Here is a 26,931-nt window from a genome sequence, read left to right as displayed (position 1 = left end):
TGTCACTTCATCCAGTAGAAAAACAAAGGTGATTGGCAAAAAAACCAGAGGCGACATGAGGAAAAACTTTTTTTACGCAACAAGTGGTTAGGGTTCGGAACGCACTCCCTGATAGGGTGGTGGAAACAGATTCAGTAGAAGCCTTCAAAAAGGAATTGAATAAATACTTGAAGGATAAATAAATTGCAATTAGAAAGGGAAAGAGTGGGGCTGTGGGACTAACCATGGATTGGTCAAAGGAACTGTTGCCATACAATGACAGAAATATCACACAACACTGGATTCACACAAGACACAAGATTTTTATAATAGTATTACATAACATCATCATCATAGGCGGTCCCTTGTATCGAGGATGACTTGCTTCCACACCAAAAAGGGATGAGTTCACAGGTGTTTCAATGATACTACATATTGACGGGTGGAAGATGCTTGTACGTGGATTTTTGTAACATGTGGTACCCGTTGCACACCAGCCACCACACGTGTTTGACAGAGCTAGGTCTTGGTCCAGTGGCAAGGATTAACCGAGACGACTGGAGACCTGCTCTGCTGCACAGTCCTAGTGCGCACACACATCGCAGTGTGGGCTGGCCCGTGCTGCCCCTGGGCCCTCACCTCTTCTGAACCCTGAACTCTCGCCTCTCCTGGGCCCCATCACGTCGCTCCACGATCATAACATAATAATACATAACAAGACTCCAATCGGAGGGTGTAGATTGTGTCATAAACTGCTGAAAGAAAACTCAAGCTGGCCAGCTAAGATGAGAACGAGTTTGCAAAAACAACTTAGTAAACATTCCAAAGTGCTTTACTAAGGAGAAAAAAAGGAGAGATATACAGCCGCGAGTGGAGGAGCCTCAAGGGGCCGTATAGCCTACACCTGCCCCTATTTCCCATTTTTTATACCGAGGTTGGAGGGATTCGGGGAGCAAGTTTGCGTGGAGGACCCAGATGGCTGAAAGCTCTGTGACCACTGGGGGAGCAGAGGGAGCGGGGGAGGCACATGCAATATCATAAGTAAAAATAACACTGGCTCGCTGACGGAAAACCATCCCGCAACTCCTTGCGTCACGTTGATAATGAACATATTTTTTTGAGGTAAGTGCTACATTTGTAACGCTGTTAGTTTTTCCTTTCTGTGGGGTGTGACATATGATCTTGTAGCTGTCAGTAGATTTTGAATAGTGAATGATGCACATTCAGTCTCTCCATATCATGTTTCTCCTGCACGAACAAAACGTTCCAATAACAATAAGATATGTCCTCCCACCTTAATATTACTGCACCACGTCCGTGAAAAATTTCAGTACAAAGTTGTGCAACGTGAACTTTAACCTTTCATGTTTATATGTGACATGATAAAAAAGTTTAGTAATTTAAAAAGTTAATATGGTGGGATTGGGGGCAAGTGTCCCGAAAGGCAGTGTGATTTTAATTTGTCTTCTTACAAAGATCTAATTCAAGCAAGACCTTTCAATGCGATTAAAGCCTGGATTCTGCCTGAAGTACTCTGAGTACAAAAAGGGTGTTTCTATTAGGTTGAAACCAAAGGAGTACTGGCAATAATCTGAAGGGTTTTGCATCCATCAGAATCCGACTTCCGATTGGCTGCTGTGTGTGTAAATAGGGGAGACTTTGTTAATAATGACATTTTAGCCTTCCCCTAAAGAGTATTCTAAGTTTTCTAAACGTTGTTCGATTAATTGACCTCTCGACAATGGAGTGGTGCTGCACCCTCCATTGTGGATCGACCTGCTCCAGCTCTCGGTTTGACCCATGAGGAAAATGCCGTGTGGCTGACCTTAAGATCAGCTGGCTGAAATCAGGAACTCGTCTTGTGGAGAGTCATGAAGAACTTCACTATGTCTGTACGGACTGCTTGGCATGAATGATGTTGTCCAGAGATAATTGTGGTAAGAATCCTGCTGAGTAAACCTCTTCAAGTGTTTAGCTCCAACTGTAGCAATGGTAATGCTGGAAAGTAACAGTCTTTGAGAGTTAATTAGTGCTTGCAATTGGTGATTACTGATCTTCAAACCTAGAGACTTCGAACCTATTCATAAATAGTGAATTATGTCCAGACCAGTGATATTAACAATTAGGGACTAGAAAAAGCCATTATGCCCATCAAACCAATCCTAAGCCCTTGAGTTATGCGAACAGGAGGTTCCCCAAGAAGACATGGTTCAGTGTTTGTGACCTTTTTGACAAAAAAAATCAGTTTCTCGCATTGTTTACAAAAAGTTTGTACGTGTGCATTTCTAGCAAAACAAATGACTGGTTTGACTTTGTTGCAGGATACGAAGGTGTTCCAGAGTTCTTCACAGAGCTAATAAACCACATTCAGTGTGTTCTGCAAGATCAAAACCCGGAATCGCCTCAGTTCAACCAGATCGGAAAGGCGGCTGAGCAGGCCACGAGCATTTGTGGGGACCGGGCCTGTTCTGCTGCTTCAGGCTATGTGGCCATGGCAACAAAAGATACATGGCTTGTGGAAGATGACCCGAGCAATAGCAAGAGGCTGCAGCACCAACGACTAAGTTGCAATTCTGCTTTGCCACCCAACTTTCAGAACTGTGTTGCTCCCATGGCAACGAAGGCTTCCTCACAATAACCACTGAGAACACTGGACCAAACCCAATCTTTAATGGGGATCAACATGAACCACTTTCTTAAATCAATGGAACAATTTATGTTTTGTTGAATGACTTCACAGATTGACACAAAGACTGGAGCAGAGTATCGAAAGGGTGTTGATGAGCAGTTTGCAGATCCTTTGATAAAGTGTGGATACTCAATCTAATTCTTGTTAAACATTAACATTGGCAAAAATTGCTTTGATGGGCTTTTACCATACATGGAGCTATTACTAATGCTCTCAACAGGAATCAATCACAAGTGGCTCATTCAGTTAATCAGGAATCCTTCCTTTTGCCCTGCGTATTCAGGCATTGCATCTTTCTTCCCTCTTGACACTTCACCTCAACCAGCACACAGAACCCAAATGGTTTGCGCCCTTTTTAAAATGGTCTTGTAGTTTCCTTTTAGAAACTGCAGGACACTGAGAGTTCTGTGGACTTTACAGTCTGTTAGACTCCAGTGAGATTTGTTGTGTCAATCTGCAAGCATCTGGTTGGATTTTAGAACAGGATATGCTGTGGGCTTCATTTAGCGAGAATAGTTCTCAGTGAATAAATGTTTTGCATTTCAAATGAAATTCGAAAGTATAGTTTGAGGGAATATTGATGCATATTAAAGTGAGATTGTGTCCAAGTAACAGCGTGTTTGCATGTAAAAGGCAGGGCAGTTAAAGGCTTATGAAAATGCACAACACAAATCCCAAGAACAGAGACATGATGATGCAGTATACTTTGTAGTCTTATTATTTGTTGTTCAATTTAATAGGTGCCAATATTGCACTTTCATACATCTCTTCATTTGAAACCAAAGTGTGAATGAAATTCTGTGCAAATAGCTGTAAAACATCATCTATTTTACACTGTATCTATAGATGGTGATGCTTACAGCTCAATTTTACAAATAGTCATTACTTATCCTTTGGTTATCGTTCTTAGAAAATGGGGGGAAAAAAGCAGCATCGAGGAATTTGCGACGTACTTTTGCTCATTTTACAGGCTGGCAGTTTACAAGCGCTGGATGGGTAGTATCCCAAGTCAGCACCAAGAGTTCTTGCCCCATGTTGAGAGGGCTTCAGTATTTAAACAGAGACTTGTGGTTTCAATGCCGCTCGCCAGTAAACCCGAGTTTAGGCAATTTTAGAATGAAATGGGAAAGGGAAGAGTCAGAGGTAGATTATTTGAGTGCTTGCTACGCTAAAGCAAAAATTAACCAGGGGAATGTTACCCTCTTGAAACCAAAGGTAAGTGGCCATTTTATTTTATTAATTTCACAATTTCATGCATTCAGTGCTCCTTGAACTACCCTTTCTTTTACACAAAATAAAAATCCATATTTTTTTTGATTCAAATCCAAAGTGATTATGTATGAAGATAATTGAGAGATACTGGTTGAGGTTTTTTTTTAAATGTGTCGCAATGGTGTGCATTGTACTTAAAACCTAAAGTCAAACTTTTAAGACCGTGTACCTGATAGAAAATCGGCACCATTATTAGGTTACTATATTGCTTTAATAGACACTCCAGTTCACTTGATTCAGCGGCTTAGGAAGGCTTTGTTGAGATTATTGTAAAAACCTACACCTTTAGACCACACTATCCTTCTTGCAGCCCTTAAATACAAGCCTACGCCTGGAGCCACGTGGGTGGTTATAAATGGGACTTGTTCCTGTTGAGAGTGCCATGGAAACCAGGCCTAAATATGTTTACAATACATTAAGTTTAGTGCACTAGATATTAGGCAGCCTTCTTAGTGTGTCTGTGTATTTCCTCTCTTGTCTCGTTGTATGAGAAGTAACGTGAGATCGATGAGTGATTTTCTTGCTGCCTTAATGCATCAGCTGGGCTGTATTGCACTGCTCATTCTTCAATATAAACTACTGAAAGGTAATTGGGCATTTAGCAATTATTTAAAAAAAACGAAGAACATTTTGTTTTGTTTGTTGAGATTCACTTTCATGAGCAATATTACCAGAAGGTGGCATATTTGATATCCCATCAGTGTAAGTGTAGCTGTGGTAGCTGCAATTTAAAGTGCTGCAGTTTATTGCAAAGCGAATTTGCCCCAGAGGAAGAGGTATGAAGAGGTATAGGGATCTTCAGCTTCTGGTACCTAAGGAGCTCCATCTAGTGATAGAAGTGTGCGTCTGCAGGCACAACTGCGTGTCAGTGAATGGTGATACCCAAACAAAGAGGGCATAGAAAATAGGTGCAGGAGTAGGCCATTCGGTCCTTCGAGCCTGCACCACCATTCGATAAGATCATGGCTGATCATTCCCTCAGTACCCCTTTCTTGCTTTGTCTCCATACCCCTTGATCCCTTTAGCCGTAACGGCCATATCTAACTCCCTCTTGAATATATCCAATGAACTGGCATCAACAACTCTCTGGAGCAGGTAATTCCACAGGTTAACAATGCTCTGAGTGAAGAGGTTTCTCCTCATCTCAGTCTTAAATGGCTTACCCCTTATCCTAAGACTGTGTTCCCTGGTTCTGGACTTCCCAAACATCGAAAACAATTTACCCACATCTAACCTGTCCTGTCCTGTCCCGTCAGAATCTTGTATGTTTCTATGAGATCCTCTCTCATCCTTCTAAACTCCAATGTATAAAGGCCCAGTTGATCCAGTCTCTCCTCATATGTCAGTCTGGCCATCCCAGGAATCAGTCTGGTGAACCTTCGCTGCACTCCCTCAATAGCAAGAAAGCCCTTCCTCAGATTAGGAGACCAAAATTGAACACAATATTCCAGGTGAGGCCTCACCAAGGCCTTGTACAACTGCAGTAAGACCTCCCTGCTCCTATACTCAGATCCGCTAGCTATGAAGGCCAACATACCATTTGCCTTCTTCACCGCCTGCTGCACCTGTATGCCAACTTTCAATGACTGATGAACCATGACACTCAGGTCTCGTTGCACCTCCCCTTTTCCTAGTCTGCCACCATTCAGATAATACTCTGTCTTCGTGTTTTTGCCCCCAAAAATGGATAACCTCACATTTATCCACATTATACTGCACCTGCCATGCATTTGCCCAGTCACCTAACTTGTCTAAGTCACCTTGAAGCCTCTTAGCGTCCCCCTCACAGCTCACACCGCCACCCAGTTTAGTGTCATCTGCAAACTTGGAGATATTATACTCAATTCCTTCATCCAAATCATTGATGTATATTGTAAAGAGCTGGGGTCTCAGCACTGAGCCCTGCGGCACTCCAGTAGTCACTGCCTGCCATTCTGAAAAGGACCCGTTTATCCCGACTGTCTGCCAACCAGTTCTCTATCCACATTAGTACATTACCCCCAATACTATGTGTTTATTTTGCACACTAATCTCTTGTGTGGGACCTTGTCAAAAGCCTTTTGAAAGTCTACATACACCACATCCACTGGTTCTCCCGTGTCCACTCTACTAGTTACATCCTCAAAAAATTCCAGAAGATTTGTCAAGCATGATTTCCCTTTCATAAATCCATGCTGACTTGGACCGATCATGTCACTGCTTTCGAAATGCGCTGCTGTTTCACCCTTAATAATTGAATTTTCCGCACCACTGATGTCAGGCTAACCAGTGTATAATTACCCGCTTTCTCTCTCCCTCCCTCTTTAAAAAGTGGTGTTACATTAGCTACCCTCCAGTCCATAGGAACTGACCCCGAGTCGATAGACTGTTGGAAAATGATCACCAATGCATCCATTATTTCTAGGGCCACTTCCTTAAGTACTCTGGGATGCAGACTATCAGGCCCCAGGGATTTATCGCCCTTCAAACCCATCAATTTCCCTAACACAATTTCCCGCCTAATAAGGATATCCTTCAGTTCCTCCTTCTCACTAGACCCTATGTCCCCTAGTACTTTCGGAAGGTTATTTGTGTCTTCCTTCTAGAAGACAAAACCAAAGTATTTGTTCAATTGGTCTGCCATTTCTTTGTTCCCCATTTGACATACATAACAAATTTAAGATATTATAGATAGATGTACGTTTTGTCTCCCCGCAGTTGGGAGGCTCATTACAAGGTCACGTTCAGCAAGGTACAATTTTTTTTTTTTAAGTTTTATTTTCCCCCTTCATTTCCTCCCGGTTTTAAGTTTCCCTACTGATGCCTTGTTGTGGAGAATCAGTACCAGCTTTTCTCAGCTGTTGCCAATTCAACTGGGTTTCTATGCGAGCGAGCGGGGGCCGGGGGGGGGGGGGGTGGGTAGGGTGCGGTTTTCCTTACCCTTATGAGAAAGTTCAATCTGTTGCTGAGTGCGGTTTTTCTGTTGGCGGGGCGGGGGGGGGGGAAGAACCTGGCAAAGAATTGGCAAATTTCAGCCAATAATTAGCTGGAATGGCAGTTGGCTGGAGACTGCATTTAGGACCTTGTGCTTTGGATGGCCAGTGCTCTCTTATAGAACTCCTTCCTCGACTACCTTGTTTATTGAATATCAACCAATCCATAGTATTTTCATAAAAATAGCAAGGTTAAATGCTTTAAATTTATGCAAGAATAATGGTTTTACTCAAGAACGTAAGTGCTGCAAAATAAATTAGTACTACTACAGTGAATGCATTCAGTTAAACTATTGTAGAAATATACTTGCATGGAAGACTGGGAGCATGTCACCATCCCTATTCATTATGTGCCCAGTGGGACAATTTTCTCATTTCACACTTTTAGTCATTATCCCAAATCCCGAGGTCTTTGTGGGGTAGGCTGCACCTCTCAATGTTTTAAGTTGATGTCTTTGGTGTCGTCCATTAAGAAAAGAGTGCTCCTGTTTTTGTTCAACAAATTCCTGGCTTTAAAACCTACATTTATCTGAACCTCAGTAGTTCTTAGCACTGATTTAGACAGAATGGACTAAATTTAATACACTATGTCCATCTAGTTGTTATGGTGACATAACCCAAAGCTTTCTGGTAATATTGTGCAATGGGAAGGTACTTGTTTAAGTTGTGCACTCTAGTGACCAGTGGAGTGTGTAGTCTATAATATGTATTTTATGTAATATATATTTTGTGGCACCAGTTATCATAGTCTACACAGCTTCACCAAAATATATTGTATATTAATTTATCCATTTTATTTTTTAACAATTGCTGCTTACGTACAACCAAAAATATTTGCTGTTTATTCTGCTAATTTTATTGCATGAAGAGCAACTTAACTGTCTCATGTGAATGATACTTCAGATTTTACCCCTCAGCTAGTCCATTCAGCACAATTTAAAAAAAATAATAATAATTCTAGTTCTGGGTGTTGACAATGGTTCAATGACCAATAGCAGACCAATTAAAATATTGTAACTACGTCAGTTGCATTTTGGGATGTAAACTGACTTTAATTATTGTGTATCTTAAAAGGGCTTCAAGGGACCAGACCTCTCGATACAATTCAGCCCTGACTTTGATTTTTCTAGTGTGATGATTGTGTTGTACATCTTAACCATAATCAGTTGTTTCAATTCAGTGTAGTTGATGGTAAGAGGAAATATGTATATAACGTGATTCTTAAACCTTGTTTTACAGCGTGTTTTATTTTGTAAATGTTGCATTATTCAGTATATCTGTCCATTTTCAAGGTTACGGACACGACCACTTTGAGAACAATGGTAGCGACTGGGCCGATACAGCCTGTGGAACAGAGGAGGGCAAATTAGATGGGGGGAGGAAAAGGAGAGATGAGCACGAGAGTCTTACTATAATATGTAAATGACACCAGAGTGCAAGCATATAGCGATGAACAAGGAAATGTGCATTACTTAGAGTCAAGTAAACAAGGCAAAACCATCCGTGTAAAGCAGCACTGAAGTGCTTTTCTGTAAACTGTAAATTTTGTTTTCTATATGAAGTGCTTCCAGTATAAAGTATAATCACCAAGAAATTAGCCATGATATATCGCGAGCATTTTTAACACACTGAGGTTGGGGTTGGGTTGTTCTTTCAGTTTGACTGCAACCTTAGTTTGCAATCTCATCCAGTTACACAATGGTAAAAATATTCTTTGAAGAGAATAGGAAAGACACCCTGTTCTATTTTTGTTTTAACAATTTTTGTTCTATTGAAAAATATTTTCTTTTGTATTCTAGTGTTCTTTATTATTTAAAAAAAATCCAAATTGGGTTCTTGGAACTACTTCAAAAAAAACTAGAATAACTCCATAAAATGTAGATAACCATTTGACTCCTTAAGAGTTATGCATTGAGATATTATTGACCTATAATTATTCTGTGAGCTTCAAAAGATAACATCCCTTATGGTTTTTTAATGTGAATTATGCTGAACTTTGAGGTCAGCCCACATTTGAATGCCTCCTACTTGAAGCTTCAAATACGACCTGGATTTTGTACATACATTTACAGTAGTCTCATTTCTGGAGGTTTGAGAAGGAGCAGGGAAGGCTGGATTAAATTTGGTATTAAAATTGATTGGTGGCTTGTTACGGTAATCATCACACTCCAAATGATTCATGAATCCCAATGTTTGTGGTAAATGGAGGCTTTAGTTTTGCCGTTCAAAGCAGTAGCATTATTGTGATGGTTGAGAAAGCGAAGTAAAGAACATTCCTCTTTTGCATTTGAATATTTTCTATGTACTGTACAGTTTTTTGGTTCGAAAAGTCTGTGGGCCATTCAACCATGTGGACCTTCACAGCCAAGCCCAGTTCTTTTCTCATTGGAAGTCCCTGCAGGGTCACTAATAGAAATCCTGGCGCATTGTGTTTGTTTCCTCCAGCCTCTTTCTCAAAAACACTAAAGTCAATTGTACTCTTCGCCCCTCCCCACTCACCCACTCCCACCTCACCCACTTCCCCCTCCCCTCCCCACTCACCCTCACCCACTTCCCCCTCCCCTCCCCACTCACCCTCACCCACTTCCCCCTCCCCTTCCCACTCACCCACTCCTACTCACCACCCCATTCCCACCTCACCCACTCCCCCCCACTCACCCACTCCTAACTCACCCACTTCACCCCCCCTCCCCCTCACCTACTCCCCCCCCCCCACACTCACCCACTCCCCCCCCCACACACTCACCCACTCCCGCCCCACACTCACCCACTCCCCCCCCCCCACACTCCCCCACTCCCCCCCCCCCACTCACCCACACTCCCATTTCACCCACTCCCATCTCACCCACTTCCCCCCACTCACCCACTCCCACCTCACCCACCCCCAGCCTCCCCCACTCCCCTAGCATATACCAAGGACCTAACCTGAAACCTTCCTGTGTATATAGCCCAGTCACACAAATGGCAATGCCCTCATGCGCTGAGCCATGAGGCAGATAGAATGAATGTTTCCAGGTATTTTCTCTTTAAAAGTGCATCCATGTAAATACTCTGCTGTCTTGAAATAGACAAAGTAAGATCCCAGTCATAAATATTTGCTAAGTTGCATATGATCTTTCAACTTTTCAGAGTCACTAGAAATGAGGCGTTCAGTGACTGGACTTCCATGTGGATCTGCTTGATGTATACATCTTTAATGGAAAATAGGATTTACTCATGAGTTTGATGCATTGCTTTTACAGTCCAGATAAAGTGACTGGAAACCAATAGTGCCTGGTAATGATTGTCTACAATTTAAAGTCACATTAGCTTGCAGTAACCACCTTGTTCTCTTTTTGTCGACTGAATCTTGGAACAGCTTAGCTCACTATTTGGAAATAGTGAAATTCACTTTTTTCAGGTAAAGCACTTTCAATTCTTACCTTTGCCAAACCGTAACTTAGAAAATCTAATATATGGTCCAGCAGCAGGAATGTGCCTGCAGGGATTTCCAGTGTTGCTAGACAGCACATTCTGAAAAACTGACAAGTTATTCAACTTTCGCGAAATACCTATTAAACAATAAGGTGGCACTTTAGAGCGTTATGACTGGTAAGGGGCAAATGGCTAAGTGAGTTGTAAGTCGCCATTGCATATCTTAATGAAGTGGTTTCTTTCAGTTTATTGCATTAAGAGCTTGTTTCAAGGCAGTTTATAATTGAATTGTTTTCGTGTCTGGCCAGTAGCTTGCAGGAACTGTGACTTTAAAACTCATGTGTTCCTCACTGAGCAATGTGACACTGCACTTCGAGGTGCGGGAAGAACATTCCATAGAGGGAATAGTATCAGCTGATTACACAAGGCAAATTGGAATTATTCATGACTGACTTGCTAGACCCTTGAATTCTGTTTTTAGAAAGTTATGGGGAAATGTCAATCACTTCCTTTCGTATACTGCAGCTTTCAAATCCTGGGTCAGTGTGTAGCAGTTTGTAGTTCTGCTGTATTTTGTACTCTCCTTAGAAGAAAACCATTGGCTTGTTGCACGAGCTACAGGGACTGGCTCGCCAGCTCCAAGCTGCCTTAATGAGTGATTGGCTCCTTCTCCCCTCACTTTCCCTATGCAGCTTTGCCAGCGGCCAGCTTATCCTCAGCCAGAAGGGACCACTTCATTGACTTCTCCACCAACATCATCCAAACCACTCCATGAATAGCATGTCATCCATGAATGTGAGTTCTTCCCGATAGGGATAGCACAATGAATGTTGGATGAGGCTAAGAATTGCGCTTCAGTTTCCAAGTCGGGAGGGATTGAACAAGTTCCTTCCCTGGCCCTGCCCATTCCCCAACCTTCTGAATTTGTTAAAATCGACAATAGAGACTTGTAATATGCTCAAATACAATATGGTCTCATTTGTTCCAGTAATTTTTGTCTTATAATTTACTCAGAATGAAGTGCTTTCATAGAAAGGTATCGACACTAAAGGTTAGAAATAGTACTTTTTAAATGCCTTCCATTTTTACCCACGTTTTATAGAGTCCGAAACTCTTCTATTATACAGAATTTTCTTTTACAGTAATGTATTACCTAAGCTGCTTAGCATGTGTACCATTGTTCCATGCAATATCTCAGATGATACATGCTGACTAATCATTTACAGTTTCAAAGATTTCAATTCTGTTATTGAAGTAGGTTAAGCAGCAAGCAAAGTGCATCGAAACCATGTCCTTTCAACTTGGGTCTGGGTTCAAATCTAAGACTGAGCTGAAAGACTTTCTAAGGCTCCTAGGTGAAATGAGCATGGGGCAGTCGAAGGCGATATCAGGCTGCAGCACTAAACTTTACTCACACTTCTTGGAGGGGAGCATGGGAAATGGAATTGTGATTATCTGGGTTGAGGTTCAGAGATGTCAGCTCAGGCTAGTAGAGGACCTTTGCTCTGTCTCTCACATGTTGCTGATGTCATTGGGTGTAAAGTCAAAACAGTATTCAGCTTCAACTCACCAACAGTCATCTCTCATCCTGATATACACTCACAGAAAAATGTTTTCCATTAGAAGTGCGACTAGTGCTTTAGTATTATTTCATCAGCTGCAACTTACAAAAGGAATGTCCAATGTCCAATATGCAATGTCCAGAAACTACTGTCTATCCACTTATTAATAGCTGCCTCTACATTACGCCTGTTTCATTTTTTTGTCATTGTGAATGTTTTCTGTTTTGAGTATAATCAACACTTTTTTTAAAGATCCCTAATGTTTTATTCAGCTTGTATAATTTGCTTCTTGCTGAGCATTGTCCAGTGTAAACTGTAGAACTGTATGTAATTGAACATTGATGCATGTCAACAAGATCCACTACCTCTTATTTGCTCCAACAGATAGCAAATTCCTAGTGACTCACATGTTAGTCAATAGTGGCTTTTTAAAATGGGTTGTTATGAGGCGATTGAAAAGCTTGAAAAACTGACTGAAGAAAGTCTTTGTAATGATATCTGTATTGACTGAAAATCTGTTTCTCTTCGCAGTGCAATCAGTTGGGTTTGACCAATTCCCTCACATGTGCCTTGAACCTAACCGTGCTCCTTTTCACTGTGTGCATGATCATACATTCACCAAAATAGTAAAAATGAATTACAACATTTCAAGTGGTCTTTCTCTTATTGATATTGTCTGTGTGACCTCCTGTCTGTCTGTTGTCAATTTGCTGTTCATTTCTAAAGCGGTTTACAAAAGCACCCAAAATTATTCCTCCTCACCCTCCCCTCTCCTTTGCATTGTATGATTTTAAGGAGAGTTGAAGTCCGCAGTCAAAATCTATTCCATCCTCTTGTCCCGAAGGGGCCTGCCTGTATTTGTGTGTTGAAATATGACTCTTAAATTTAGTTGCTGAAGAATTGTCACTCTAAATACTTTTATCATTTGTGTTTAGAATTACCATCTGAAAGGTGCAGTGATTTTGTATTTTCCAGCTGCAGTTATCTTGGAATGGCTGTAGTACAGAAGAAGGCCATTCGGCCCGTCGAGCCTGTGCCGGCTCTCTGCAAGAGCACCTCAGCTAGTCCCACTTACCTGCCTTTTCCCCATAGCCCTACAATTTTTTTTCTTTCAAGTACTTATCCAACTCCTTTTTTGGAAGCAACGATTGAGTCTGCCTGAGTTATGGAGAAATGTGTTTTCAATTACATTTTTTGAAGTTGCTAAAGGTAACGCAATATTTATTGGGAACTCTGGACAAAGACGCACAATGTCTTTGAGCTATTGATTTGTCTTTAAAGCTTAATTTGTTCAACTAACGACTGGCAATCTTCATCAGACAAGCATCCTGATACTTTCCAGACTCCACTTTGAGAAGAAGCAGTCTAATAAATCAGCAAATCTCCTCAATTCTAATCAGATGAAAAGAAAGGCTTGCATTTGTATAGCACCTTTCACAAGCTCAAGCTGTCCCAAAGCGCTTTATAACCAATGAAGTATTTTTGAAGTGTAGTCACTGTTGTAATGTAGGAATAAACTGCTCAACCCTCAAACCTAACATGTGCACACAATTCATTGGCTTGTGCAGGTACAGCAACCATCAGGTATACCTGACTAATCAGCTTACACAGGTAAATCTACAAGCAGCCCATACCACTCCTGACAAGACAAAAATTCACATGTTTTGTATTTGATATCCTGGTTAACTGGCAATAGTGAGTCATTTTGCATGTCAGGTAAATTAAAGGATCAGCAAAGTGAGCTTAATAATGGCCAACGTACTGGTAGAAAGAAAGATGGATTTATATAGCGCCTTTCACGACCACTGGACGTCTCAAAAGTGCTTTACAGTCAATGAAGTATTTTTGGAGTGCAGTCACTGTTGTAATGTGGCACTAGAATTGTACTGCTTGGTACATCTTCTCTGGATCATAAGGTCATTCATTATTCAACGTGCAAATACAGGAGAATACAGCAAAACATGAAACAAAAAATTGTTTTGTATCATTGGAAAAGCTTTTAGTGGGATGTCCAGTTTGGCTATCCATTCGATGGCCTCCTGGGAGGCCGAGTGGAGAAATGCTGTCTGTGGGCAGGTTGATGTCATGTGTTCCATGGTTTGGGACTCATGGCCACAGTTGCACTTTGGGTCGTCCCTCATCTTCCACTTGTGGAGCAGGTGGCCACATTGTCCATGCCCTGTGTGGATTCAGTGGAGCGCTGTCCACTGTCTTCCAGGTAGGTCAAAGCCAGGGGTCAGCGATGAGGTGTTAGTTCTTTACGTTGCATGCGTCCCATGAACCTGTCCACCTGGATACCAGCTGGGTAAACATTGGCTCCTGTTTCCCTGAATGGTTGGTGTGATTTTAAGTACTTTCATGAAAGCATCGAACAAAGAGTTGAAAGTGAGAGGTAACACTACAAGAGTGTTCCTCCTCAATGGTGCAGTGTTTCAATTAATGCCAATAATGGGTCTGATACACCCAGCAAAAGAATACACAGGCTGGCAACATAGGCTAGCACACATTCTGGGTTTAAATTCAACCCAGATAAACAGGAAGAAAGACTGCCCTTATTACAGACTAAGGGTTCTTAAATGAAATGAGGACTGGCTGCCTCGGTGTGAATTTGATACCAATCCAAAGCATGTGTGGAATCTCACTCTGAAAAACCTATAAAACAAACATTCTAAAGCTATAAAACTCCCTACTGCTACAGTTGGGGTGGTGGTGGTGTGAGTTTAGTTGATAAATCTCAATATATCAGAGATAGCTGGTTTTGCATTTGGTCCGTCTATACCTGATTTGAGCGCCCTAAGTGGAGAACGTGCATCTGGGAGGGCGCTGAGCACCGCGAGTCTCAACGCCGAGGGCATGCAGAAATCAAGCGCAGGCAGCGGAAAGAGTGTGCGGCAAACCAGTCCCACCCACCCCTTCCCTCAACAACTATCTGTCCCACCTGTGACAAGAGTCTGTGGCTCTCGTATCGGATTGTTCAGCCACCAAAGAACTCACATCAGGAGTGGAAGCAAGTCTTCCTCGATTCCGAGGGACTGCCTATGATGATGACCTGATTTAACATTGGATGTTGAAATTGAGGGTAAGATGTTAAATTTTCCTGAGCTGGATGAATAATCTATTTTAACCAGATCAAAAGAATTAAAGCTCCCATACTCCAATGGTGATGTTGATCAATTACTAGTCAGTATGTTCATATAATTTGTGTGTTCCAAGATTTCAGTCTCTTCCATTATTGAAGTGCTGTGATTATTTGGCTTAATATTGTACTAGAACTAGATCTATTTTCATGATTTCGATGGTCATCTCCAGCCACTTCTTTGTATCCCTCACAACCCATATGTCAATGTCCACTTCCATCCCCACTTTCTTCTGTCTGTCCCTGGAAGAATCTCCTCTGTCAAATCACTTCCAACTGAACTATTAAACTCCCAACTGCCCAGCTGAAGGTCCTCCTTTTGCCACAATACTTCTACAGCTGTCGGCATGCTCAATTACTGCCCCTACTGTACAATTGGTTTAGCCATTCATCGCCCGATCTGGCTGGATCACATCATTAGACTTCACTGTCTGCCAAAACCGTCGACTACTCCACAATCATCCCAGAGAACAAATCACGCCAAGCTGCTTTTCTGCACGACCAACTCATTGAACTCCTCTCCCCTGTCCCCTTCATGCTAACAACAAGCACGAGGAGCTCATCGATTTCTTTGTCATTCAGATTGAGACCACCTCAACTCTTGTCGTTGCAAGCTACCACCCTATCTCCAACCTCCCTGAACAAAGTCCTTGAATGTACTGTCGCCTCCAAAATCTATGCCATCTTCTCTGCAATCCATGTTTGAGCCTTTCCAATCAATTTCTTGCCTTTGATACTGCACTGAAACTACCCTAATCAAAGTTGCAAAAGACATTGTCTATGACCGGTGCATTTTGCTCCCTCATCCTCCTTCAGTCTCTCTCTAGCCTGTGACACAGTTGATCACACCATCCTACTCCAATGAACCTGCGCCATTATCCAGCTCAGTGGAACTGCCCTCGACTTGTTCCACTTTTAATATCCAATCACAACCAGTGCAACTCCAGTAATGACTTCACTTTCCACCCCTGCACCAATAACTCTAGACTTCCAGAAGGATTTACCCATGGCCCTCTCCTTTTCCTTATCTACATGCTGTGCTTGGCGACATCATCCACGGACATGTGGTCAGCTTCCGCATAAATGACACCCAGCTCTACGTCACCACCCCTCTCGACCACTGCACTTCCTCTGTGCTGTTCAACTGTTTGTCTGACATTCAGTCTTCGATGAGCTGCAGTTTCCTCAAGTTAAACCAACACCATTGTTCTTTGGTCCCTGCCACAGACTCTCTACCCGTTTCACCGATTCAATCCAGCAAATATCCCGTACGACTCCGTGATACATCCTAAAGTAATCGTATGTCAAAAACACTGAAGGCAAGAAAATATTGGAGTTAAATATTAGAATATTTGTATTTTTTTCTTAATTTAACATTTTAGATTCATTGTGTAGCATTCATGTATACAATAATGTTGACATACCATACATGCTTTCATTGTAACATGGTCATATAACATGTATCTTCAGTTGTTCCTAATGACCATTCTCTAGAATTTCTGAATTGTGCAGAAGCCTTTTTTTATGGATGTGCTTATTTGTACTGCAAAAATGGCCACCATGCTCCACCCTTTGTCTATGATTGGTCGCTTTGGAGGATAAGCCACATCCTGAAGTTTCACGGGAATGTGTAACTGGAACTGACCATCCCAAGGTCTCACTGACTTTGCAAATTGTAACTCGATCAACTTTGAAGTGACAGAGGACAGAGCTCCCCAGAAGACAGCAAGGGCCAGCCAAATTGCCTTACCCCAGCGCAAGTGCATCCTTCCCCCACGCCCCACCCCACCATAGATGCGGCAGGCATTATGTACGGATTGTTAACAGGTTTATTGGGTATGAAGTGAATAATGACAATGTCATGACTTCTGGATATCATCCACTCCAACGATGTCCCTTGTAGGGGGTTGGAAGAACATGATCCGTCTTCCCTGATTTCCCCCTCTCCCCTCTGATCCCCCCTCCCACCCACTCGTATCTCTTCCCCCCCCCCGCCCTAGTCTCTCTCTCTCACTTCCCCCCTACCGCCCAGTCCCTCTCTCTCTCCCTCAGCCTCTCTCTCTCTCTCCCTCAGCCTCTCTCTCTCTCTCTCCCTCAGCCTCTCTCACTCGCCTCCAGCCATTCTCTCTCTCCCAGTCTCTCTCACTCTCCCCTCCCCCAGCGCCCCTCTCTCTCTCCTGCAGCCTCTCTCTGTCTGTCTCTCTCTCTTTGTCTCTCTCTCTCGCCCAGCATCTCAGTCGGGGGGGGAGAGAGAGAGAGTCGTGGGGGGAGAGAAGAGGGGAGAGGGAGAATAGAGTGGGGGGAGGGGGAGAGTAGAGGAGAGCGTCGGGGAAGGGGGAGAGTAGAGGAGAGCGTCGGGGGAGGGGGAGAGTAGAGGAGAGAGTCAGGGGAGGGGGAGAGTAGAGGAGAGAGTCGGGGGAGGGGGAGAGTAGAGGAGAGAGTCGGGGGAGGGGGACAGTAGAGGAGAGAGTCAGGGGAGGGGGAGAGTAGAGGAGAGAGTCGGGGGAGGGGGACAGTAGAGGAGAGAGTCAGGGGAGGGGGAGAGTAGAGGAGAGAGTCGGGGGAGGGGGAAGAGGAGAGAGTCGGAGGGAGGAGAGGAGAGAGTCAGAGGGAGGAGAGGAGAGAATCGGGGGGAGGAGAGGAGAGAGTCGGGGGAGCGTGGGGGGAGGAGAGAGTCGGGGGTGGTGGGGGGAGGAGGAGGGGAGAGAGTCGCGGCGGGGGGGTTGACGGGGGAGAGTCGCGGCGGGGAGGGAGGAGGGGAGCAGGGGCGAGAGAGAGTTGGCGGGGGGGGGAGGAGGGGGAGAGTCGCGGCAGAGGGGGGAGAGTCGCGGCGGGGGGGAGGAGGGGGAGAGTCGCGGCGGAGGGGGAGAGTCGTGGCGGGGGGGAGGATGGTCGAGGGTGGATGAAAAGGGTCCGGGAGGGGGAGAGAGTCGGGGAGGGGGGGGACTTGGAGGAGGGAGTCAGAGGGTGGGGAGAGAGTCGCGGGTTGGGGGGGTGTGGAGAGAGAAAGTCGGGGGGGGTGGAGAGGGAGTCGGGGGGGGGGGTCAGGGGAGAGGATCGGAGTAGGAGAGAGACTCGCGGGGGGGTGAAAAGGATCCGGGAGGGAGAAAGAATCGGGGGGTTGGGTGGAGAAGAGAGAGTCGGGGTGGGCGAAGAGAGTCGGGGCCTCAGTGCCGTCTCGTGCCTCAGGTCCTGCTTCTCGGCACCACGTGGAGGGAATGATTCGGGGCCGGGAGGGGGAGAGGGAGGCGGCAGAGCTTGGCAGGGGGCAGGGCTTGACAGATGCATGTCTGTCAAAAAAATCGGTCAAAAAAAGTGCAAATGCAAATAGTTACACTGTTTTTATATCTCTTTTACATTCACCAGTGAAAACTAATCTCACGTGTGATTCAATCTTAATGGCCTTTAGCTTTTTACTATAAATAAGTCGTGATTCAGACTCCACGGCTACTCGTAGATCAATTAGTAATTGTTGTATTTAAACATTTTGATGCAGTGGCAATTAAATACTGGATTTACAATTATAAGGAAATCACTTGTGAATAACTAGACTTTCAATTGTTTTTTACTCGCTTGAGCATCCTTTGCTATTTTCGAAGCAATGCGATATTAATAGATATTATAATGGCGATGGCCAGTGAAGTAAATGTTAGTATTGCTTGGAATTTGCATGGCCACAGATTGTCTTCAAAGCTTTTATGATTTACGAATTAGATGTCATATCTAGTCTCCTGAACAGTTTCTTTCAGTCTACCCTATTCCGCGGGTACTTGCATTTATTCAGAAGAATCTCGGAGCGCAGAAAAGACATTGGGCCTGAAATCCCAGCCTCCCTGGGTCCATACGGAGTGTGTACAGACCCGGGAGGGCATTGCAAAAGCCGGTTTTCGGTATGTGCCAAATATCGGCTTTTCCAATCTGTCAAGTTCTGACTTGACAGATCGCACGCATCTCGGGGATGCAGGGGCAAGATTGCACTATTTGCCCATCTCTTGCCCAGCGAATGTCCTTAAAACTCTTGCGCCTGGTAAAAGCAGGCACACAGCCCACTTTTACCAGTGTAAGTTTTAAAACATATAAAAAACATAAAAATAAAATTTAAAAATGCATTTTTATGTTAAAACCCTGCCCACTAAGGTAAGTTTATTTTAAACCCTAATTACAAAACTTAGGAAAAAAAAATACTTTTCCAATTTTTTAACACATTTATTAACTTTAATTTCAATTAATTTTAATTATGTGAGGTGTGTTTTTTATTTCTTATGTTGTGATTAGTGTGGTTTTTTTCTCATTAATAGCAATGAGAACTCATAAATACAGAGTTCTCGTTGCTATTATTGAGAATACTGAACCAGATTGGTTGTGCAGTCACGTGCTGCGTTCAAACCTCAAGGACTGGAGCGCACTCCGAAGCGCGGGAAGAGAAGGCCTCCCCACTGGAATCGCAAGAGCCTCCAGGACCACCAGGACATTTCGTAAAGATTCTCGGGTCGGAGACGTTCGTCTGAAAGAAGCCTCCGACTGGAATTTCAGGCCCAATGGTCCAGACTTTGCAGTAGTAATAACGGTGAGGTGATCAGTGCTTGCTATTATTAAAGAGTAAATTGGACAGCAAATTCTGGCGACTGCACATGCGCAGTCAAATGCAGAAATCAGGAAGTTGCTGTCCGAATTCCTCTGCTCCTCCAGAAGTTTCGTATGGAAACACATGGAACGGCATGAAGCTGCGGCACTTACCCACTGGATACCCATGAAACTCGCCAGAAAAAGTTAGGGCTTGTCTATTCAAGTGAATTTTTAACGGTGTGATAAGTCTTAATTACTGCCAAACAACCTCTCTGGCACTGAAAATTAACTTTGCAAATGTGGTGTCTCATTCCTTCAGATTTTAATTACTGTTGAGAATTACACTTTCCTCTGAGTTGATGGGCTTGAGATGTTTTTCCGGTACCTGTACATTAAATTACTCATAACTGATTGAAACAATAGTGATTAATAAGCAAATTAGTGTTATTAGAAAAGGTATGTTTGCTGTGTTAGTGGCTTTATTGTAGTTGAGCTCTGTAAGAAAACAGAGAAGGGGTCATTTCAATTCTGAAAATGATCTCATAAATTGAAGACCTATAGTGTGGCAATATTAAAATTGAAAATCCCAGGTGCAGGAAGTGGATACTCAAAGATCCTAATTGTTTAACCTTTGCGACAGTAATACATTTTTAACAACTGTGAGTTTAAACCCTATCTTGGAACAATAACTCACACCACTGCCAGGCCACTTAAATCCTTATTATTAAATGTGAGCGGCAGTGACATGAAAACAGGAAAATCGTGATTGTCGTTGATTTTAATAGAGGCGAAACTATAATTTCCTTCCAACTGTTTTCAGTGAGGGTAACAGCAGAGTGGCGCAAAAGTCCCAGGAAATTATGGAGTGATGTAAGTGCCTTACTCCATAATTTCCTCTCTTGTGCCGCTCAAGAGTCTCTACATCGTAAATGCATCAGTGAAATGGCGCAAGTCCCCAGGAAAATCTAGGCCAATATTTTCTGCAGATTTGGAACAAGTGATATTCTAAGCTCCTAATTGCAAGATGCTTTTAAAGAAGTGCAGCTAACTGCATACGTGTGGTTCTCCTGCAACCCCTTGCACTCCGAGGTTTAAACAGAGCAACTGTAAGGAACCCACATCCTCAGGCCTGCAGTATCCCATGGGTTATGAATTCGCCGTTGGATTAAGCTCCCTGTTCTAGCAAAGTTCAAGACCAAAAGGACTGCAGCGATTCAAGAAGGCGGCTCACCACCACCTTCTCAAGGGCAATTAGGGATGGGCAATAAATGCTGGCCCAGTCAGCGACGCCTACATCCCAGAATGAATTAAAACAAAATTAAGGGATGGGGTTCACCATTCTCTATGTGCTGTTGAGCAATTGGGACTAGTATTAAACATAGAAACATAGAAAATAGGTGCAGGAGTAGGCCATTCAGCCCTTCTAGCCTGCACCACCATTCAATGAGTTCATGGCTGAACATGCAACTTCAGTACCCCATTCCTGCTTTCTCACCATACCCCTTGATCCCCCTAGTAGTAAGGACTTCATCTAACTCTTTTTTGAATATATTTAGTAAATTGGCCTCAACAACTTTCTGTGGTAGAGAATTCCACAGGTTCACCACTCTCTGGGTGAAGAAGTTTCTCCTCATCTCGGTCCTAAATGGCTTACCCCTTATCCTTAGACTGTGTCCCCTGGTTCTGGACTTCCCCAACATTGGGAACATTCTTCCTGCATCTAACCTGTCTGAACCCATCAGAAGTTTAAAAGTTTCTATGAGGTCCCCTCTCATTCTTCTGAACTCCAGTGAATACAAGCCCAGTTGATCCAGTCTTTCTTGATAGGTCAGTCCCGCCATTCCGGGAATCAGTCTGGTGAACCTTTGCTGCACTCCCTCAATAGCAAGAATGTCCTTCCTCAAGTTAGGAGACCAAAACTGTACACAATACTCCAGGTGTGGCCTCACCAAGGCCCTGTACAACTGTAGCAACACCTCCCTGCCCCTGTACTCAAATCCCCTCGCTATGAAGGCCAACATGCCATTTGCTTTCTTAACCGCCTGCTGTACCTGCATGCCAACCTTCAGTGACTGATGTACCATGACACCCAGGTCTCGTTGCACCTCCCTTTTCCTAATCTGTCACCATTCAGATAATAGTCTGTCTCTCTGTTTTTACCACCAAAGTGGATAACCTCACATTTATCCACATTATACTTCATCTGCCATGCATTTGCCCACTCACCTAACCTATCCAAGTCACTCTGCAGCCTCATAGCATCCTCCTTGCAGCTCACACTGCCACCTAACTTAGTGTCATCTGCAAATTTGGAGATACTACATTTAATCCCCTCGTCTAAATCATTAATGTGCAATGTAAACAGCTGGGGCCCCAGCACAGAACCTTGCGGTACCCCATTAGTCACTGCCTGCCATTCTGAAAAGTACCCATTTTAATCCTACTCTTTGCTTCCTGTCTGACAACCAGTTCTCAATCCATGTCAGCACACTACCCCCAATCCCATGTGCTTTAACTTTGCACATTAATCTCTTGTGTGGGACCTTGTCGAAAGCCTTCTGAAATTCAAATATACCACATCAACTGGTTCTCCCTTGTCCACTCTACTGGAAACATCCTCAAAAAATTTCAGAAGATTTGTCAAGCATGATTTCCCTTTCACAAATCCATGCTGACTTGGACCTATCATGTCACCTCTTTCCAAATGCGCTGCTATGACATCTTTAATAATTGATTCCATCATTTTACCCACTACTGAGGTCAGGCTGACCGGTCTATAATTCCCTGTTTTCTCTCTCCCTCCTTTTTTCAAAAGTGGGGTTACATTGGCTACCCTCCACTCGATAGGAACTGATCCAGAGTCAATGGAATGTTGGAAAATGACTGTCAATGCATCCGCTATTTCCAAGGCCACCTCCTTAAGTACTCTGGGATGCAGTCCATCTGGCCCTGGGGATTTATCGGCCTTCAATCCCATCAATTTCCCCAACACAATTTCCCGACTAATAAGGATTTCCCTCAGTTCCTCTTTCTTACTAGACCCTCTGACCCCTTTTATATCCGGAAGGTTGTTTGTGTCCTCCTTAGTGAATACTGAACCAAAGTACTTGTTCAATTGGTCTGCCATTTCTTTGTTACACAATAGGGACACACAACAAAAGATCATCAACTGACAGGAATGATGAAAGGGGAAGGACACTTTCTTGGAACAGGTGCTTTGTCGTTAAGATATTGGACTGAATTTGCGCCCCCTACGGGCGTGTACAAGGTACGCATGCATCCGTAGGGGCCCCGCAAGTTCTTGGTTTAGGCAGGCACTGCGCATGCACCTAAACCAAAAACTTCCGACCTGTCAAGAATCCTCTTGATCGTACAAGTCTAACATAAATGGGCAGCCCAACTTCTGCCCAGCGAATGCCCTTGAAATTCTTATGCCTGATAAAAGCAGGCGTAAGGCCTGCTTTTTATCAGCATAATACTTTTAAAGGACAGAAAAATAAATGTTTTCAATAATTTAAACATTTAAAAACCTGTGAAATAAGGTAAGTTTATTTTTAGACAGTTTAAAATATGTAAATTTATTTTTCAAAAAAAAAAAAATTGTTTTACATTAATTAAATTCCATTTTGATTAATTTTAAATGTTATTTTTTTATTTTTTTATTTTAAGTGTGTGTTTTTTTGGGTATTCCTGTTCAGACTTATGGTGATTCTGTAAGTATGGAACACACCACAAGTATGAATGGGAATACCCCTACTTTGATTGGTTGGGCCGGCCCACATGATCACAGGAATGCTTGCGAGACACCTACGTCCCTGGGATACGTGGGCCTCTACGCAGGTCTACCTGTAGAGGCCCAGGACCGCAAGCCGCCGACTCTCCCGGACCACCAGGTAAGTGCAAAGATTTTTTTCAGGTCGGAGGCATCCGCCCGCGGGAAGCCTCTGGCTGCAATTTCTGCACCATAAATGTAAAAATAGCTCTGTTTTGTCTTGGATTTCCAAAAACATCCTGCAGTGTCCTCATGCAATTCACTAGGGACAAAGACAACCAAATGGGATGCTGAAATTTAATGATTTCAAAATGAAAAGCAGATTGGTAAAAATATCGTAACATGAATATTATTCGAAATGGCAATAATTTCATAGCAACTGCTTACAGAAATGAAGATATATATAAAATTATCCCAAAGTACTATGATATTTTAAAGACATGCATTTGCAAGTGTACATACAAGTAGATTTTTAATAATTAACAAGTGCAGAGGAGTAAATCTAAAACAGGAATAGTGGAGTAATGGTAGTCCGATGAGCATTTTATGCACCATCTGTTGACCTTCCCTATGAAAGGTTGCTTAGCAGTGAGAATCTTATAAACATGTGCTATTAGTCTGCCTGTAGGTGATTTTGACAGATGACAACTTTTGAATACTGCCTCCCTTCAGTTCCTCAGTTGGAACTAAACTCCCCTTTATAAGTTTTTTAAAAAGTTAACGTTTGCTCTGGATATTTTGATCCTTTTATATTTTAGCAGGAAACACAGCAGTGATTAATATTATTAATAATCTTATTGTAATAATGGCTTCCCTGGCAGTTTACATGATGAGTGACAGATATACAAACCAAAAAAGGTTTGACATTAAATAACCAGTGTGTGCGGAGTTGACTCTCTCAACCAGGACTGTGGTCAGGACACGATGGTCATGGCCTCCATTCGCTGAGCACTATTCAGTGAGCTCAGCTGGAATAGATCTATTATAGTTCAAAGCAATATATCATTCTTTGTATAAATAAAATGAGAAAAGACCTGGCTCTAATTTTTAGGCTATGCCCCTAGTCCTAGATTCCCCAACCAGCGGAAATAATTTCTCTCTACCTACCCTATCAGTTCCCTTTAATATCTTGAAAACTTTGCACAAATCACCCCATACTTTTCTAAATTACAGGGGAGCGGGTGTTGTGTGTGATGGAAGAATGAACCAGGGTTTCGCAGTAGGAACAGTCCCTTCAGAATGTTGAAAGAGTCACGGATGTAGGTGGGAAAGGACTGGACAAGGGGAGAAAAAATAGAGTTGAGATGGGAAGAAATTAGTTCTGTGGGGCAAGAACAGGCTGAAACGATGGGTCTACCGGGGCAGTCCTGTTTGTGGATATTGGAAAGGAGGTAGAAGCGGGCTGTGTAGGGTATGGAGGACTATGAGGTTGGAGGCCATGGTGGGAAGATTTCTAGAGAAGGTGAGGTCAGTGATGGTCTGACTTGATGTTTGGTGGTGGGGCAAGGTCCAGGGGGAGGTCGGAGGAGGTGTCAGTGAGTTGGCGTTCAGCCTCCGCAAAGCAGATGTTTGTTCGCCAAACAACAACAGTGCCATCCTTGTCAGCAGGTTTAATGACAATGTCAGGGTTGGATCCGAAAGAACTGAGTGCTGCAAGTTCAGAAGGAGGTAGGTTAGAGAGAGTGAGGGAGTAGAGAAATTGAGACAGCCAATGCCATGCCGGCATTTCCCAATGAAAAGATCAAGAGAGGGCAAGAGGCCTGAGGGAGGGGTCTAGATAGAATGAATATTCAAAAAGGAGTTAGATGAAGTCCTTACTACTAGGGGGATCAAGGGGTATGGTGAGAAAGCAGAAATTGGGGTACTGAAGTTGCATGTTCAGCCATGAACTCATTGAATGGCGGTGCAGGCTCGAAGGGCCGAATGGCCTACTCCTGCACCTATTTTCTATGTTTCTATGTTTCTAAGACAATGAAGGGGATTGACTCCTGGCCAAAGAGGTGGGCGCATGTCAGAGAATTGTTTTCCTCTGACTGATAGTTCTGAAATAAATAAATGCTCTTTAGACGGAGGAACTATTCAATTGAAAACGAACTGCATTTTCAAGGAATGCACACAATATAGTAATGTGACAGCAATATTTGCTGGCAAAAATCAACAACGAGTCTCAAATTGATTCATATGAGGGCAGAACTATTCTCTACCATCAGGAACGTTACAAATCACTACCACTATTCTTACAGCTACCCTGCGAATACCAATGACTTTGTGCTCAGGTAACTAAGGTAACCAATAGTTTATACTAAAAATCCCCTAGCAAAATCCACTGATAGTCATCTAATCTGTATTGAAGAGTGAATTCCATATATTTGAATGCCAATTTTTCTGAAAAACTTGTTTATAATGTGCTCAATTAGTTGCAATTGATACACATTCCCAGGCCAGGGGGCCTTCTCCTCCATACCGGATATTCCATGCTTCCCTCCTCCTCTGCTATTGTGCTGTTGCTATTTACACCTCCTCTGGAACTATCTTCTGTTTTTTTTCTTGTCCCATTTTTACCCCCTTTTGCCTTGCACCATCATTCCTTTTGTCTCTCTAATCTCTCCTGCCTTCCACCCGATTACAGACCTTGCTTTTTGTTCTTTTCCTACCCCCTTTCCCTCCCTCTGAACTGGCTTAAAAACTGTTAATCTCCAACAATTTCCAGTTCTGATGAAAGGTCATCGACCAGAAACGTGAACTCTGTGTTTCTCTTCACAGTTGTCACCTGAGCTGCTGAGTGTTTTCCAGCATTTTCTGTTTTTATTTCAGATTTCCAGCATCTGCAGTATTTTGCTTTTTGTACGATTTAGTAAGTGATTTATTTTACGCAGATATTGGCATTTTCACAGCCTCTGGAGCATTTAGTGTAAAATTGCAGCACTCAGCAGCAAATAGTGCTGCGTGTGGAAATTTGTGGGATTTGTTACAGGATGTTATGCTGTGCCACATCATCTGCCCTATTTATAGCTCCTTGAGGCAGTGGTTCTCTGCGGCTGGCGTAATGGGAGGATTGTTGTCTTTGACGACGCCAACGCACTCTTGGTTGGCCTCCCACATGCTACCCTAGGTAAACTTGAGGTGATCCAAAACTCGGCTGCTCATGTCCTAACTCACACCAAGTCCCGATCACCCGTCACCCCTGTGCTCGCTGACCTACACTGGCTCCCGGTTAAGCAATGCCACGATTTCAAAATTCTCATCCTTGTTTTCAATCCCTCCATGGCCTTGCCCCTCCCTATCTCTGTAATCTCCTTCAGCCCCACAACCCCCAAGATGTCGGCGCTCCTCTAATTCTTCTCTCTTGAGCATCCCTGATTATAATTGCTCAATCATTGATGGCCGTGTCTTCTGTTACCTAGGCCCTAAGCTCTGGAATTCCCTGCCAAAACCTCTCGGCCTTTCTACCTCTCTCTCCTCCTTTAAGACGTTCCTTAAAACCTAACTCTTTGACCAAGCTTTTCGTCAGCTGCCCTAATTTCTCCTTATGTGGCTCGGAGTCAAAAAAAATTGAATGTAAAATTGCA

At 43.2% G+C, this 26,931-nt stretch overlaps 1 protein-coding gene across 3 annotated transcripts in view; it reads left to right on the top strand.

Moving 5' to 3' along the window:
• The window catches only part of itpk1a (inositol-tetrakisphosphate 1-kinase a), a 315,124-nt gene that overhangs the window by 252,826 nt on the left and 35,367 nt on the right, over positions 1–26,931 (top strand). For 2 of the 3 annotated variants that reach the window (XM_070879505.1, XM_070879507.1), the window contains one exon: positions 2,301–3,451. The exons of the other annotated variant lie outside the window; for it this stretch is intronic. In XM_070879505.1, coding sequence (XP_070735606.1) covers positions 2,301–2,617 — 317 coding nt within the window. In that variant the 3' untranslated portion in view covers positions 2,618–3,451. Of the gene's footprint in view, positions 1–2,300; positions 3,452–26,931 lie in introns of those variants that run through there. 3 annotated transcript variants of the gene reach the window in all.

This window comes from Pristiophorus japonicus, chromosome 4 (assembly GCF_044704955.1).
Source record: "Pristiophorus japonicus isolate sPriJap1 chromosome 4, sPriJap1.hap1, whole genome shotgun sequence".
Taxonomy (NCBI): Eukaryota; Metazoa; Chordata; class Chondrichthyes; family Pristiophoridae; genus Pristiophorus; species Pristiophorus japonicus.
The sequence above is the reverse complement of the archived record's forward strand: the minus strand, read 5'-3'. Positions and strand labels throughout refer to the sequence as shown.